The 18,974-nt window shown below is 43.7% G+C and overlaps 1 protein-coding gene across 2 annotated transcripts in view; it reads left to right on the forward strand.

The window, feature by feature from the left end:
- The first annotated feature begins 2,676 nt into the window (after positions 1 to 2,676).
- The window catches only part of CREM (cAMP responsive element modulator), a 66,595-nt gene continuing 50,297 nt past the window's right edge, over positions 2,677 to 18,974 (forward strand). Inside the window, exons 1-2 of one of the 2 annotated variants that reach the window (XM_066585673.1) lie at positions 2,677 to 2,810; positions 5,317 to 5,478. In XM_066585673.1, coding sequence (XP_066441770.1) covers positions 5,349 to 5,478 — 130 coding nt within the window. In that variant the 5' untranslated portion in view covers positions 2,677 to 2,810; positions 5,317 to 5,348. Of the gene's footprint in view, positions 2,811 to 5,140; positions 5,479 to 18,974 lie in introns of those variants that run through there. The other variant, XM_066585674.1, reaches the window with a different exon arrangement.

Genomic DNA, 18,974 nt, shown 5'->3' on the forward strand with positions numbered 1-18,974 from the left:
AATTAGACTATACTCCTCTCTCTCCTGCCCTCAGGACACAACTGATCGTCTTCCACTGCCCTGGCTCCGACGTCCAGTATGTACTGCTCTGGCCAATCAGATGCTGTAGTGGTCACCTGACTGCCACAAGTCATACACACCTGGAGCCTGGTGCCCGGGAGCTAATCAGCTGTGTCCCAGGGGGCAGAAAGGAGGTAAGTATGGTGTGTTTTTTTTTTTTTTAATTTTAGGCCGGGCTGAGCTGTTAGGAAATGTTTAGTAGTGACAAAAACCCTTTAACCTGCCAGAAATGGGAATGGGAAATTGTTTTACATTTCTAAGTGAGGTGCAAAAAATGCAATTGTGCCATTTTTTGGAGCGGGGGTTCCTTCTATAGCATTCATGGTGCAGTAAACATGACATCTTAGCTTTATTCTATGTATCAGTACAATTAGAATAATATGATGTTTACAGAGTTTTTTTTCATGATTTACTACTTTAAAAAATTATTAACCCTTTTATTAACAGAAGAATGCTTTCTGTCGCCATATTCTGAGCCCTATAACTTTATTTTACCATTGATGTATGGGGGGGGGGGGGGGCATTTTTTCCATGGTGAACTGTGACTTTTATTGTTACTATTTTGGGGTAAATGCAGCTTTTTTAGCTCTTTATTCAATTTTTATTGGGAGACGGGTGACAAAAAATGTAGTTATGGAAGTGTTTTTTTTTTCCTGATGGCGTTTACGGTGTGCGATATATAATGCGATCCTTAGTTCAGGCTTTTACAGGCACCACAAAATCAGTTACCGTATTTACTCGAGTATAAGCCGAGTCAATACGGTTTACCACATAAAACTGGTAAAACTTACTGACTCAAGTATAAGCCGAGCTAGACTTGAGTATATACTAGGTAAAAAAAACACAATGCTCACTTCCCAGCCAGCGTCTGTGTCCCCGCTACAATGGTCTCCCCGGCGGTGTGGCAAGCTGCTTCAGACTTCTCCCCGCTGTCCTCTCCCTGCTCGGCTTTGAATTCCCCCGCCGTTAACACTGTGATGGGATTGAGCACTACCCAATCCTAGCCGGCGGTCGATTAACCAAACCAATCACAGCCATTCAGTGATGTCATTCACTGAATGGCTGTGAATGATCAAAAGCCGGCTGTGATTGGCTGGTGCTTGATCCAATCAAGGCGTTTACTTACTCGGCGGGGTAATTTAAAGCCGAGCAGGGAAATGACAGTGGAGAGAAGGCTCAAGCAGCTTACCGCACCGCCAGGGACACAGACGCCGGCTGGGAGGTGAGTATTGCGTTTTTTTGTTTTTTTTTACCTCACTCAAGTATAAGCAGAGGGGTTTTTTCAGCACAAAAAATGTGCTGAAAAACTCGGCTTATACGTGAGTACATACAGTATGTTGTTTTTTTTTTTGTTTTTTTTAGATTATTTTGTTGAAAAAATAGGTAATGGGATTTTTAAAATGACTGTTTTTTTTAAAATGCTATCTAACTTCACAAGGGGTGAACGCAATTTTCGGACTGCGGATGTTGACACAAAAGCGCCTTGCATTACTTACGGGAAGCAGGATCGGCAAATGTTTCCCATTGTTTTCAGGGGTAAAACTTGCATTGCATCTCCTCACACCGCACAATGATTTGCCTGGCCCCATTAAAAGCAATGGGCAAAGCGTTCAGAGGGAATGCTCAAAAATAGGACATGCCGCTCATGTATATGACCCCATACAAATTATATTCATAATCTCACATGATACTCCCAGCCATGTGAAAGCAACCTCAATTTTACATTATTTTTTAGTTTCCTTAGGATACTTGAACATGCAATCGTTTGATCACTTCTACAATGTATTGCAATACTTCAGTATTGCAGTGTATTGTAGTTTCCACATTTACAGCACTTACAGGGGTATTCCAGCCTTTTCTAACCAATAACCTATCCCCCGTCCATTGTCCAGCCTGCTGCAAGCGCAATGGGCCGGACATTGTCATCAGCGGTCAGAGGAGGAAGTCGCAGCGTCTGCTTCACAGCCATTGAAATGAATGGACGGCCTGCGCTGCTCCTACACCTCCTGCTCAGGACCGTGGCCATGACGTCACATCCTATCCTGACCAGGAGGTGTAGGAGCAGCTTTCGGCTATGACTTCATCCTCTGATCACTGATGACAGCGGGCCGTATAATCAGGGGATGGATGTGGATGCATAGGTTAAAACAGGCCAGAATACCCCCTTAAATACTTGGTAGCCCGGGAAGCCCTCACAAGGTCCAGGGCCACCATGGCAATCATTGGTACCCACAGTAGGAGGTGCTGGTGTGAAACTAGTGGGGGACCCCTGACTGACAGCAGTTGTGGTGTTTGGGTCCGCTTCATGTGAGATCCGCACCTCTGTGACGTAATTACCACACAGGTCACCAAAGCTCCAGTGTTGTCCCGTAACTTTCGTTTATAGATATAATAGGAAGCATCGACAGACTATGGGTACCCCAACGGCCCCCCAGGAAGGGATCTGACAGGTCCCCTCAGATAAGTGTGGTCAGCTACTACATTTACTCACATAACCCCTACAGTGTGTGACTGGGGTCTCGTCCTGGGACATCTCGTCCTGGGAGCCGCGTACACGGACACCTTCCCCTTTAATAAGAAGTCCTATAACTACCTTCTCCCCTCTGTATCACCTAGGAGCATCCTGAAGAAGCAGTCCCCTGAAAACTCAGCAGTCTCCGAAACTCCTCAGCAACCTACAGACCAGAAGGGGATTGAATTCGCAGCTCCTATAACCGCGAGTCCAGCGCAATTGTGTCCTCTGTCACCAGGTAAAAGCCTCACTAGACGGGATGATGTCACTCAGACTGCTCCTCCTGGTCACTTTATGCCTTGACGTTCAAACCTTCATGGAATATGAGCATCTTTGTGTCAACCTGAATCGTGGCGCGGACACCGCAGATTGTACACCTTAGGGTCCTCTCACACATGGGTGCGGCAAATCGCCATTTCAATCGCAGCGCTCTGCCGTGATTTCAATTTTGTTTTCACGCACGCCATTGTTGTGATGGGTGACGTGGTGCGCTAAATGGTCAAAGATAGAGCAGACCGCGCTCAAAAATCGCAGAGCTAAAAAAGACCCCGCACTAGTGTGTAAATGCGAGTTTCATGCGATATTCTTTTTCTTTGCACTGTTGGAAGCACATGCGATCTCCATGCGTGCGATGAGGCGTGGTGTTCTCTCGCCATGCATTGCAGTCTCAGATCTACAAGTGTGACATCAGCCCGAGGTTCTCCGATTGATATCGCACCCCCCCCGTCTTGTAAATTCACCATTAGGTGCCGGGCTCCTTAAGGGCCTTTTACAAGACAAGTAAGCCTGCTCCTAGGAGCGTTGGGCTGCCCAGTGATTGGCTGTGAAGCCGCACCTGATTTGCATACAAATGCTTTCACTGAAGCAATGGAGCACATTGCACAGCGCTACAAATCGCATGTATGTGCAGCCGCTGCCTTCTAACGGGTTCCGTCACATTAGCGATGTTTTATCTGATGTGATGTTGCTAGAAAAAAAATCCTGGCATATTATATACGGCCGCGATTGGCGATGTTTTGTAGCCCATGTTTCCCTATGGAGCCTCCTTGTTTATCGCATCGTACGTACGATTTTCGTACTATGCGATACATTTTTAACTAACTTTCCCGTGATAAAATTGCGAGTAGCAGCGACACAATGCGAGATTTTATTTTTGACAAGAAAAAGCATCACTGATGCGACAAAATCGCGTATACAAAACTGCGATATCGACTAAATTTTGTAGCGCCGATATCGCTGTCGCTCTTGTGAAAGAGGCCTTATGTATAATTTATGCCAGAAAATGGTGTCAATTATACCAAAAATGTACGCCAGGTTGGACCAGATGTTCATTTCTGTCTACGCACATGGATGTGCCAGTGATACAATTTTTACGCTTTTTTACCACAGGAGATCAGTGGGAATCTGCCTTCCAGGCCCCCACCAATTAACTGTTTCTGGGCTTGTGCACTTCATACACTGAGCTGATTTCTTCGTGAAGCAGACAGCTCCGTTTCCACTGTAGTGGCCAGTCTTGGTATTACAGTCAAAGCTCTAATTGAAGTGAATGGCCTTCAGTACCACGCCTGATCACTGCAGTGAGAATAGAGCTGTCTGCTTCCTGCAGAAATCAGTTCAGTGCATCGGGCTGGTAAACAGCTAATCAGTGGGGATCTAGGGCAGTGGATTTCCACGGATCTACTAATGATGGCCTGTCCTGCAGATCATCAATAGTTTTCAACTGGACAACCCCTTTAAGGTGGTTTTACATGGCTCAATATGAGCTGGATGAGGAGCGACGATCACAAAGATCATTTAAATGGCCTTCATGAAGATTGACTCAGACTGTATAGGGGGCTAACAATGGTTCACCCAGCACACACTGTCATTGGTGTTGGCAGCGCATTCCCCGTCCGCATGGGAAGAAGTGTAAGAGCAGTACAAACCAGCGTCTGCTCTCTGGTCAGCTGATTGTTGCCCTGTTTACACGAGGCAGTGATCGAGTGAATGAACACTTGTTACAAGGCTTATTAAAAGGTCTGACGTTGACTTGCAGGAATGCTGCTATCCAGTAGATGACGCTGCAGAGGTAGTGTTCCATCTTCCCAGAGGAGCATGCATAGCTTTATAAGTCTCCTCACACCTTCTAGGACCTCTCCTTAAGAAGAAACCATTCCTTTCCTGACTGAACGTTCTGATGACTATTCAGTTGTCCGTCTAAGGGCCCCTTTCCACTAGCGAGGAAATCGCACGTTTTGTAGGCCCTTAAAGGTCTTTAAAATCATTAATAGTGGTCATTAGGTGTGACCGTACCTTTAATTGTTGCATATGAGCTTTACTGTCGCTAATTAATTAGTCATTTCGCATCATTTGTATGCAGTCTAATTAGCTCGCTGTGACATCACCGGCGTGGTTGGTCAGGTGACTATTAAATACATGATGCGCTGCCGTTTACCATAGACTGGCGTGTAAGAATGTTGTGGGTGGGGGCAGCTTGTCGGTACGTTACGCCATGACTATTTTAGGCTCCGTGGCAGCCTCCTCCTGGTCACCGTCTTGGCAGGCAGTCAGGGTAACCGTCTATTAATGGTCTCAGCAGCGCTGAAGGAATGAAATAAAACCTGTCCTGTCGCTGACTGTCAAGGCCGGGGAGCAGATATAGAAAGAGCCATCAGACCCAGAAGGCAACAGTAGCAGCACTCATGTCCGTCGTCATGTGACTCTTGGACTTACCTCCGCTTGTACCTCTTCTCTTCTCTTTTAAGTAATTCCACTATGGAATCCAGAACCAAAAGGAATGCAGGGATTTCCATCATACTCCATGCCCAACCCAGGCGTCGCTGAGCATGCCGCCATCGTGTCATGTGTAGGCCTAGCAGCAGACTGCGCCCCGTTTTACATACCGGACGGTGGAGTTCTGGTCCCAGGTAACGTGGATCCTTTAACTCTGTCAGTATTTGCCTGCAGGTACTTGGGAATGAGCCCCTCTTCACCCTTCAGAGTTCTTGCTGGAACAGCTTCTCTAGTCAATAAAGGTTAATAGGAAACCATTCTAAAGACTCCAATAAGTAGGGTCAGACTGACCAGCGGGATACTAGAGGATTCCTTGGTGAGCCCAGACTCTGACTTAAAGGACTGTCCCAATTCTATATTCAGGATAGGTCATCTATAGTAGATCGGCAAAGGTCTGCCATCCAGGGCCCCCTAGGGGTCAGCTTTTCCCCCGCATCAGTGTCTTGAGCTGTTTTGCTGGAGGCAGCAGACAGCTCTATGCATTGCACAGTGGCCTGAACTGGTATTGCATGTTAAGTTTTATTCATTTGAACCCCTTAGTAACATGGCCTGTTTTGGACCTAACGCAATGATTTTTGGGAGATTTTCATCTCCCCCTTCAACAGCCATAACTTTTTACATTTTTCCAAGGACATGGCTGTATGGGGGCTTATTTTTTGAATGGTAAGCTCTGGTTTTTATATGGTACCCTTTTCTGGTTGCATAGAATGTGTTGCATACTTTTTCTAAATTTATTTTGGAGAGCAGGAAGAAAAAAAAATGTAGTAATTCTGCATTTGTTTTTTTTTGTTTTTACCGCATTAAATTTGCAGGATAAATGATGATATTTTTTCCTGTGGATTAGTATGGTTGTGGCAATACCAAAATTATATATATTTGTTTTTTAGATTTTTCTGTTTTACACAATAAAAAACCCCTTTAAAAAAAAATATATATTTCTTTGCAGCGCCGGGTGAATAGTGATGGCCCCCTTAAGTTTCAGCAAACACATGATCATTTCAATTGAAATAGTATGTTTCGATCCACATTAGACTAAGGTGCCTTTTAAGGCTCATTCACTTGGGCGTATTGACCCCGAATACCACATGAGTGTTTGTTTTTTTTTACGCTTGTAATATGCAGTTAATAGAGACCACGGTTTTCAATAAGTTCATTCATAATTGTATATTTTTGACGCGATTTTCTGTTGTGTCAAAAAATACGCAGCATGTCCTATTTTGGTACTAATTATGCACTGAAGTAGACCATAGAAGTGAATGTGCCCGAGCAAATATGTAGTGAACACACAGGAAACGTACGTACAAGCACCCCGCAGAAGTGACGAAATACGCAAGGAATAGGCGGTTTAAAAAAAAAAAAAATTATTTATTTATTTTTTGGGGGTCCGTGAACATGCTGCGTATTCCCAAACCGGACACAACTTATGCCATGTAATTAGCCCTTGGGATGCGTTTACACTTTGCAGAAATGGTGCGGACTTTAAATGCAATTAAAAGTGGATGTGTTTATGGTCTAGTTGACATAAAGGATGATCCCAAGGAGCCGCGGTCCGACACGGGCATTATATATCACAACTTGTCGTCCACTGTTGCTTATTTACCAATGTAGTTGTGCTGATATTCTGGCACAAACGCATTGAAAAACCATTCTATCCGGACTGAACATTACATTCATCAAGGTGAATCGTGACTGGAAGAAGTCTTCATAACCGAGAAACTGAAACGATCAGCACCAGTCAGAGAAGATGGAGGTAACTGCACTGTAATCACTATCACTGCACCATACAGAGGTGCACTAGAGCTACTGGCTCAGAGCCCACCAGGCTCTCTTATCTATCTGTAGATATAACATCTTTTTTCTGGGTGTGGGTAATTCTGCATTTTGCTATGGGGCGCTATAGTTTTACTATGGGGCCCCTGCTACTACTGTATCCTCCTTGGGCATATCAACCAGTCTTATGTCGCTGATCCTGATGAGGATAAGTCAGAAGTGCACTCTGTGAGAGTAAACGCTCAGCTGCAAGGAAGGGGTTAACGCTCGTACACTTGGCAGCTTCTTGTTGCTCATCCTGCGTTGCGCCATAATAGCTTTCGGTTGCTGTTACTCGCCGTCAGGTGAGGAGGACGCGCCTTGGGTGACTCAGCTAAATGCAGAAATGTACAGCGTGTGACTTGCGTAATGAGCGGAAGGACAACCCCAACCGCAGGTGGAGCGCTGGGAAGAATATATGAGATAAAAGAGCGCTGCTCCGGGCGTCTACTTGTTGTGCCTACATGTCCTATCCTGTATGATGCAACACTAAGTTTACCTGAAGGACACTGCTTGTGATGTCACACTACAACACCTGACTAAACAGAGTTGTGATGTCACAGTGCTTTATCCAGGAGCAGATACTTACTGCAGGGGACCCCCTGCAAGACCTCCAATGGCACAAATTCCATTGTCCATAGCAAAATAGCAGTGTGGGTCCGGAGCCCCTAAGCTGGGTGACATTCTGACCAAGTTTGGGGTCCCATCTCTGCTGTCAGGTTCTGTTGTCCAGCCATGTCTTAGGAACTAAACAAGGAAAAACAGACCTATGTGATTGTGTGATGTCCAGTATGTAATGTCTGATCTATATGCCTGTGTGATGTACAGTATCCACATGTTATGTATATACTTGTCTGATGTGCAGTACAAAGAACGTTTGGTACTATGGACCCACTTGTGCCAACCAACAGGCAGGATCTACGGACAGGAACTGGAGCAGAGACAGAACCGACAAAGAGCAAATGGGTTGGCGACCGAGCAGGGACAAGGACGAATACAAGACAGGAAATGGTGCAGACACACTAGCAAGGCAGAGTACCTGTGCTGGCAGCAGGAGCAAAACACCCCAGGAAAGATGTAAAGACAGGAAGACAGTAAACATACAGGATAAAGCAGACAATAAAATAGAGACAGGATCAACAGTGGAAAATGTATACAGAGATATAAGTACAGGATCAGACCAGACAACAAAGTCAGACAGGCGACCCATGTATGCTGGGTGTCTGAGACAAACACAGACAAACACACAACAACACTTAGGCAAAGAGGGAGGGACCCCAGCTCACTTAAATAGGAGGGTAATTGCCTATTAAGCAGCAGCTGGTCCTACCAAAACTCTTGACAAGACCGAACTCTACAGTGACATGGAGGAATATTTCAGGAGACTAAGCCTGAAAGAGTTCTTCCATGACAAAGAGGACACAGGACTTTCAAGCACCCAAACATAGGAGAAACTAGGGGCCAGGAAGAAGTCTGATTGGACACCCTCTCCTAGCCTCAACCCCACTTTGGACAAATATACAGACCCCTTTAGACATGTGGTTCATTACACTATACTGGAAGCATTTAATAAAAAGGAAGCATTTAATATCAATATGCAGGAAAGAAGGGCCATCTATGCCCTCAAAAATAATGATTACCATTAAACCTGCAGATAAGGGTGGTCCTATAGTCCTCATGACATCAGACTACATGAAAAAAAGACAGACCAGCTGATGGACACCAGATACTACACCAAACTGGATCAAGACCCTACTCAGAAATATGTGAGGGAATTGAGAAGGGTTGTCAGAAGCCTGTCTGTGGGCTCCACAAAACTTCTGGACTTGATACCGGAGAACCCCAAGGTGGGAACATTCTACATGCTTCCAAAACTACACAAAGCTGGCAACCCAGGAAGGCCGATTATCTCAGGTGTGGGAACCCTGGGGGCTCCACAAGACTTTTGGACTTGATACCAGAGAACCCCATGATTGGTGCATTCTATATGCTTCACAAAGCTACACAAAGCTGGCAACCTAGGGAGGCTAATTATCTCAGGTGTGGAACCTTCACTAAAGGAAGCTCAGGATGGGTAGAAAGTGTCCTTAAACCACTGGTGAGGAACACAACTAGCTACTTGCAGGACACCACGGTCCTACTGAACAAACTATCAACCGTAGGTCCCCTTCCCGATGGCGCCATCCTGGCCACCATGGATGTGAAATCCTTATATTCCACATCCCACACAAGGATGGACTAACAGCCTGCCTGGCACACCTTGAGGCCAATGGGTTGCCTCTGAATTAGTGTTACAACTCACGAGATTCTTCCTCACGCACAATTATTTTTTTCTTTGGCAAGGGATATTCCTGCAACTCATCGGAACTGCCATGGGCAATAAAATGGCACCGCAACATGCCAACCTTTTCATGGCAAAATTGGAGAGTGACTTTCTCGTCTCCTGCTCCAGCAAACCATTGGCCTACTTTCGCTACACTGATGACATCATAATCATCTGGATCAACACCGAACAAGAACTAATAAAATTCCATGAGAGATTCAATGCATTTCACCCACCATAAACCTGACATTAAGCTTCATGTATACAGAAATTAACTTTTTGGACACCACCATAAAAATTTCAAACAATTCAATACAGACATCCCTATACCGGAAACCGATTGATCGGCTCACATTCCACCAATGGGACGGCTCCCATCCTAAACACATCAAAAAGTCCATTGTCTACAGCCAGGCCATCAGATACAACTGGATCTGCTCCAACCCAACAGACAAAGAGGAATATTTATACCATCTTAAAAATTAATTTACAAATCAGAGTGACCATCCCACCTCAACTGATGACCAAATCACCAGAGCCACCAGGATACCCAGAAATCAACTACTCCGATACATAGAGAAGGAAGGAAATGGTCGTGTGCCTCTAGTAGTGACCTACAATCCACAGCTAGAGGTACTAAGGAAGACTGCAAAGAAACTCCATCATACCCTACACAAGGATGACTGTCTGACCACCATATTCCCGGAACCTCCCCTCCTATGTTACAGGCAACCACCAAGTCTGAGGAAATTTATAATCAGGAGTGCATTGCCCTCTGACACACAAAAAAGGAGCTTTACTTGTGTGATGTACACTATATACCTGTGTGGTTTGTATACTAATGTGATATACAGTATATACCTAATCATAGAATGGTAGAGTTGGAAGGGACCTACAGGGTCTTCGGGTCCAACCCCCTGCTCAGTGCAGGATCACTAAATCACCCCAGACAGATATTTGTCCAGCCTTTGTTTGAACACTTCCATTGAAGGAGAACTCCGCACCTCCCATGGTAACCTGTTCCACTCATTGATCCCCTCACTGTCTAATATCTAATCTGTGTCTCCTCCCTTTCAGTTTCATCCCATTGCTTCTAGTCTTTCCTTGTGCAGATGAGAATAGAGCTGATGCCTCTGCAGTGTGACAGCCCTTCAGATATTTGTAGACAGCTATTCTAGTATTCACAGTATTCCAGCTGAGGTCTGACTAAAGGCCCATTTAGACACAACGATTATCACTCAATAGCCATCTTTTGAGCGATAATCGTTGTGTGTAACTGCACTGACATCGTGCAGTTTTTGTTATCCCGTCCCTCATCGTTGTCTTTCAGCGTGCTGAAAGACAACAATGAGCCTTATCAGGGATTCACAGCGGGATACAGCTGATACTATTGTTTCACCTGTATCCTGCTCACTGATAACGGGCTGCGTATGAAGAACAGAGCGGTCCAGCTCTACTCTCCATACCCGGCACGGAGCGCTCGGCTGTATAATAGCCAGGCGCTCCATGCAGAAAACAGCTGGATGCAGAAGACAAGCGGGGACACCCCGCTTGTCTTCTGCATCCTCCGCTGGCAGCGCAAGGTTATCGCTCATCTTGCGCTGTAAATGACACAACGATGATCGCTCAAAAGTCGCTTGAGCGACATCTTTTGAGCGATTATCGTTGCGTCTAAACCAGCCTTAAGGAAGAGTAGAGGGGATAATGACCTCACGTGATCTAGACTCTATGCTTCTCTTAATACATCCTAGAATTGTGTTTGCCTTTTTGGCTGCTGCATCACATTGTTGACTCATGTTCAGTCTATGATCTATTAATATACCCAAGTTTTTTTCACATGTGCTGCTTAGCCCAATTCCTCCCATTCTGTATGTGCTTTCTTCATTTTTCTTGCCCAGATGTAGGACTTTGCATTTCTCCTTGTTAAATACTATTCTGTTAGTTGCCGCCCACTGTGCAGGCTTTTCTAGATCTTTTTGAATCCTCTTTCTCTTTTCCCTAGTGTTCGCTATCTCTCCTAGCAAATTTGATCAGTTTCCCATCAATTCCCTCCTCCAGATCATTTATAAAAATGTTGAACACCACTGGGCCTAGGACAGAACCTTGTAGTACCCCACTTCATACATTCTTCCATTTGGGTGTGCAGCCATTTATGACCACTCTTTGAGTATGATTACTTGGCCAGTTGTGAATCCACCTAACAGTTGCCTTGTCAATCCCATATTTGGTCATTTTTTTCAATAAGTATAGTATGAGATACTTTGTCAAATGCTTTACTAAAGTCAAGATATACTATATCCACCACATTTCCATGATCAACCCAGTCGGTGATTCTGTCATAGAAGGAAATTAGATGAGTCTGGAATGGCTTATTTGTTACATACCCATGCTGGCTCTGGTTAATTACTCCAATCTCATCCAAGTACTTGCATACATGCTGTTTAATAATTTGTTCAGAAACCTTTCCCGGTATAGAAGTCAGGCTCACAGGTCTGTAGTTTCCTGGATCCACCTTCTTCCCTTTTTTTGAAGATGGGAACAACATTTGCCCCTTTCCACTCTTCTGGGACTTCTCCTGTTCTCAAGGAATTTTCAAAGATTATGGAGAGTGGTTCAGCAATTACCTCCGCTGCTTCCTTTAGTATCCTAGGATGTAATTCATTTAGGCCTGGAGACTTGAATTTATGTAAGTTAGCTAAGTATTCTCTCCCCATCTCTCAGCTTATAGATAGCCTGCATTCTTTTATTCCCCCAGTAGCACAGGGAAGATCAGCTGCTGTTACATCTACTTTTCTTAGAGAAAACCGATACAAAATGGGATGGAATGTACAAGTTCGACCTTGTCAACATTAATCTTAAAAAATTCACAATTTTCATCCAGTAAACATCCAATAGCATCTTGGACTTTTCTTTTGCTTTTGCCCCCCCCCCCCCAAATCCTTTTTTTATTGCTTTTGGCCTCTGTTGCAAGCATCAATTTATCATCAGCTTTTCTGACACTTTTCTGCCCTACAGCTTCTGCAGACCGCATTATATTCTTCTATAGGCCTCATGCCCATGACTGGGTCGGATCCCGCCTGCTAAATCTCGCAGCGAAATCAGACCCAGCAACCCCCCCCCCCTCCCCCCCAGAGATTCCATACTCACCTCTCTGGATCCGTGGCGAGAGTCTCTGCCAGTGAGTCGGTGCACCTGCAGTTCATGATGCGCCGGCACTGGGCGGTGATGCGATTTCCTGCGATACTTCTGCTGAACTCACAGCGCGGAGTCTCACAGGATGGACTGCTTCCATTGACTGCAATGGAAGCTGTCCGCACAATTTTCCACGATGAATAGAATGGCGATTCCTCCCTGTGAGCGGAAAATTGCAGTTGATTTCCACTTGTGAGCAGAGGAAAATTTGTTAACATTGCATGTCTATGGACAGCTATTGCTGCCGGATTTGCGGCAGGTATCTGTCCGCGATTCTCGCAGCAATTATCCGTCCGTGGGCATTGGGCCTTAGGTATTCCCCCTCTTTTCATTTGATAAACATATTTTTCTTCCTTTTTACCATGTGTTCAAGTTCTGTGTTCATCCATCCGGGTCTCTTTAAATACTTCCCATTCTTCCCTCTTTTAGGGATTGTTAACGTTTGTGCTTTTGAGAATCTCATTTCACAATATTTCCCAACCTTCTCGGACATTTCTGTCCTTAAGAACATCCAGTCATTGGGTTCTTCCTCTCCCCTTTCTGAGTTAATTGAAATCTGCCTTTTTGAAATCCAACCTTGAGGTCTGAGTCTTCTCAGGTCTTCCTCCCCATTTTAGCCAACATCCAAGGATATCATGATCACTGCCTCCTAAGGTCCCAGCCACCCTTACTTCCTCATCCATTTCCTCCCTGTTGGTAAGAATTAGGTCCAAGATAGCAGATCCCCCTTGTTTTCTCTTCCACCTTATGGAAGATAAAGTTGTCAGCAAGAGCGGATAAGAATTTGTTGAATCCATTACTTTTACCTGAGAGATTCCCAACAAATGTCTGGATAGGTAAAATCTCCCATGATCACTATGTTGTGATTCTTTGAGAGCTTGGCCATCTGATGTAGAAAGAGTTCCTCCATATCTTCTGCTTGTCCAGACGGCCTATAGTAAATGCCTACAATGGTGTCCTTTCTGTTGTTCTCTCCTTGTATTCTTACCCAAACAGTTTCTACAGAACTCCCAGCTCTGAAGCTTGAATCTCTGTGGAGATGAATGTTTTCCCAACATACAACACAACACCTCCTCCCCTTTTATTAGGTCTGTTCCTTATAAATAAGTTGTATCCTTCAAGCCTTGTATTCCCATCATGTGTATCATTCCACCAAGTTTCCGTGATGCCGATGACATCATATTTCTCTTCCTGTGTTAGGAGCTCCAATTCTCATGTAGAAACATGTTAGTTTGTGATCGGGGTCTCTTGCTCCTCTACTTGCCTTCTGAATTTTTTGTCTTGGTTCTTTGTTTCCACTTCTGGAAATATACCATTGTTATGTACACTATATACCTGTGAGCATATACGTGTGTGATGTACAGTATATACTTCTGTGCTATATATATCTGTGGGATGCACAGTGTATACCTGTCTGAGGTACAGTATATACTTGTGAATATATACTTCTGTGATATACAATATATACTTGTGGGATGTACAGTATATACCTGTGTGCTGTATATACCAGTGTTATTTATGAGCCTGTGTGATTGATGTACAGTATATACCTGTGTGATATACAATATATACGTATGGGCTGTACTGTATACACTAGTGTGATGCATATAATTTTGTGATGTACAGTATACACCTGTATGATGTATTTACCTGTGTGATGTACAGTATAGACTTGCGTGATGTATATACCTGTGATGTACATTAAATACCTGTGAGTATATACCTGTGTGATGTACACCATATATCTGTGAGTATACGCTTGTGTGATGTACATTATGTACCTGTGTGATGTAGGTTATTTACCTGTGTGGTGAGTATCTCTGTGTATTGTATACTATATACCTGTGTGGTGTGTATATATATGTGTTTACATATACCTGTGCGATATATAATAGACACCTGTGTTGTATATGTCTGTGTACGGTGCATGCCTGGACTGACTGCACTACCGCATCCAGAGGGGTCACCACCTTCCAGTCGAAAAAGAAAAGTGAACTTTAGGACATGAAACATTTGGACACTATTGGGCAACGCAAGCAATGAACACCCTGCGCGCATGACTGCTATTGTAGCAAGGGAGCTGAGGCACTTTTACATCAATATAGCAGCGCTCCAAGAGACCCGGAGTGCAGGAGAGGAATAGATGAAGGAAGAAATAGGAGGCTACACCTTTTTTTTTTTTTTTGAAGGGCCTGCTTGAACAAGAATGAAGAATACATGAGGTTGGCTTTGCTATTTAAACCGACCTGGGGAAGAATCTGTCTGACGCACCCATCGGCATCAGCGAACGACTCTCCGAATTTTGTGAAAAACCAGCAGACAACTATCATAAGTGCCCATGCACCAACATTAGATGCTGACGAAGACATCAAGGAAAAATTTACGGTCAGCTGGACACCATCCTATCGGAGATATGGAGGACAAAGTCATCCTCCTGGGCGATTTTGATGCAAGAGCTTGACGAAACTTCGACCTGTGGCCAGGGAATATAGGAAAAAATAAGGTTGGAAACAGCAAATCTAACAGCATCCTACTTCTTACTAAGTGTGCGGAACATAACCTTGTTATCACCAAAACACTCTTCTGCCAGAAAAACAAGTTTTAGACATCATGGAAGCACCACCGGTCAAAGCATTGGCACCTCTTAGACTATGTAATTATACGTGCCAGAGACCGCCGCAATGTACTTCTCACAAGAGCCATGACAGGCGCTGATGATTGCTGGACAGACCACAAGTTAATTTGATGGCCATCAAGATTACCCCCAAACGCAGACTCCAAGGAAGAAAGATAAGATGAAAATGAACACCCGAGCCCATCAAGAGCCCTCTAAACGATTCCGTCTCCAAACCATACTGTAGGATCGTCTATCCATGGAATACCCTGAAAATGATAACGACATCCACCAACTAATCGATAAGTGGAAAGCCTTCCAAATATGGCAAAGAGACACCAACTGAGATCTACACTAGTGCAAAAGCTGAGGTGCAAAGAAGGACCAGAGAACTCAAGAACAACTGGTGGACGAAAAAAGCGGAAGGAAGTCAGCAAAGCCATCAGCCAAATAAAAAAGAACAAAGCCAGCGGACCTGATAGGATCCCTGTTGAAATCCTTAAAGAGGGTGGACCTGAGCTGACACAACACCTCCACCAGCTGATTGAAAAAGTGTGGGGGACCAAGAAACTCCTGGCAGCTTTAAGGACGCTGCTATCATCACCTTTTTCAAAAGGGAAAGCACAGACTGTGGAAACTATCGAGGTGTCTCCCTTCTAACTTCCACTGGGCAAATCCTTGCAAGAATCTTTGCAAACTGTTTTTTAGCCATTTCAGAAGGCATCTTTCCGGAATCCCAGAATGGCTTCCGCCCTTCCAGAGTACAGTGGATATGATCTTCACCGCACGACCGCTCCAAGAAAAATGCAGGGAACAAAACCAACCACTGTACATGGCTTTCATTGACCTCACAAAGGCATTCGACACAGTGAATGGCAATGCTCTTTGGACCATCCTTCAAGAAATCGGATGCCTAGATAAATTCGTGAACATGTTGGCAATGGTCTTGGACAGCAATGGCTCCCAAAGTGACCCATTTAAGATGGAATCAGGGGTCAAAGAGGGTTGTGTTATTGCCTCCACTTTATTTTCCATCTTTATAGCTTTGTTGATAGGAAGCTTCCAACCGGCGTGGAAATCATCTATCGAACAGATGGTAAATTATTTAACCTTAACAGACTAAAAGCCAAAACCAAGGTCACAACAATGTGTTCTAGAACTCCAATAAGCTGATGATAACATAGTCTGTGCGCCTTCAGAAGAAGACCTACAAGCCACTTTAAACATCTTTGCAGAAGCTTACGAAAAGCTTGGCCTCTCACTGAACATAGCCCGTGATGGTGATGTACGCTATACACCTATGCGGTGTATATACATATGTGGTGTATATGCATCTGTAGGGTACAATAGACACCTGTGTACACGATGGCTGATACTGGCGTGGATATCACATAATTGGAAAAAGCAAAACTGAAAACCACGGAGGGAGGGAGCCTGTAGGACTACATATATAATGTACACTATACACCTGTGTTGTGTACACTATATACCTGTGATGTATATACCAATGTGATGTGCAGTATAAACCTATATCATATAGATACCTGTGTGATGTACACTATATACTCGAGATGTGTGTACTTGTTGGATGTACAGTATACAGCTGTATGATGTGATGTATAAACATGTAAGATATACAGTATATAGCAGTGTGGTGTATACACCTGTGTGATGTACAGTATATACATTTGCGATGTACTGTATATACTAGTGTGATGCATATACCTGTGTGATGTATAATATACATCACACTGTATACTGTACATCACACAGCTATTACAGAACCTGTGTAATGTCCACACCAGTGGGAAGTATAGGATATACCTGTATGATAAATACACCTATGTGATATACAGTATATGCCTGTATGATATACAGTATATCTGTGCAATCTATATACCAGTGTGATGTGAATTATACACATGTGCGATGTACAGTATACACCTGTAGGATGTATATACCTGTGTAATGTACAGTATATACAAGTGTGGTATACACTATACACTTATGTGGTGTAAATAATACCTGTATATTGTACACTATATACACGGAGCCCTGTAGAATGTATATACACACACAAGTATAATCTGCCCCCTCCTGCTATACACACACACACACTCACACACACTCACTCACTCACTCACTCACTCACTCACTACAGGGTTCAGTGTATAATGTCCCCCCTCCTGCTATATATACTATACATACTACAATGCTCAGTGTATAATGTGTCCCCCTCCTGCTATATATACTATGCATACTACAGGGCTTAGTGTATAATGTGTCCCCTCCTGCTATATATACACTATACATACTACAGGGCTCAGTGTATAATGTCTCCCTTCTGCTATATATACTATACATACTACAGGGCTCATTGTATAATGTCTCCCTTCTGCTATATATACTATGCATACTACAGGGCTCAGTGTATAATGTGCCCCCTCCTGCTATATATACACTATACATACTACAGGGCTCAGTCTATAATGTCTCCCTTCTGCTATATATACTATACATACTACAGGGCTCATTGTATAATGTCTCCCTTCTGCTATATATACTATGCATACTACATGGCTCAGTGTATAATGTGCCCCCTCCTGCTATATATACACTATACATACTACAGGGTTCATTGTATAATGTCTCCCTTCTGCTATATATACTATACATACTACAGGGCTCAGTGTATAATGTGCCCCCTCCTGCTATATATACACTATACATACTACAGGGCTCGGTGTATAATCTGTTCCCCTCCTATATATACTATACATACTACATGGCTCTGTGTATAATGTGCCCCCCTCCTGCTATGTATACTATACATACTACAGGGCTCAGTGTATAATGTGTCCCTTCTGCTATATATACTATACATACTACAGGGATCAGTGTATAATGTGTCCCTTCTGCTATATATACTATACATACTACAGGGATCAGTGTATAATGTGTCCCTTCTGCTATATATACTATACATACTACAGGGATCAGTGTATAATGTGTCCCCTCTTCCTGCTATATATACTATACATACTACAGGGCTCAGTGTATAATGTGTTCCCCTCCTATATATACTATACATACTACATGGCTCTGTGTATAATGTGCCCCCCTCCTGCTATATATACTATACATACTACAGGGCTCAATGTATAATGTGCCCCCCTCCTGCTATATATACTATACATACTACAGGGCTCAATGTATAATGTGCCCCCTCCTGCTATATATACTATACATACTACAGGGCTCAGTGTATAATGTGTCCCTCCTGCTATATATACTATACATACTACAGGGCTCAGTGTATAATCTGTTCCCCTCCTGCTATATATACTATACATACTACAGGGCTCTGTGTATAATGTGCCCCCCTCCTGCTATATATACTATACATACTACAGGGATCAGTGTATAATGTGTCTCCTCCTCCTGCTATATAAACTTTACATACTACAGGGCTCAGTGTATAATGTGCCCCCTCCTGCTATATATACTATACATACTACAGGGCTCAGTGTATAATGTGTTCCCCTCCTATATATACTATACATACTACAGGGCTCAGTGTATAATGTGTTCCCCTCCTATATATACTATACATACTACATGGCTCTGTGTATAATGTGCCCCCCTCCTGCTATATATACTATACATACTACAGGGATCAGTGTATAATGTGT

Source organism: Eleutherodactylus coqui, chromosome 12 (genome assembly GCF_035609145.1).
Source record: "Eleutherodactylus coqui strain aEleCoq1 chromosome 12, aEleCoq1.hap1, whole genome shotgun sequence".
In the NCBI taxonomy this organism is placed as follows: domain Eukaryota; kingdom Metazoa; phylum Chordata; class Amphibia; order Anura; family Eleutherodactylidae; genus Eleutherodactylus; species Eleutherodactylus coqui.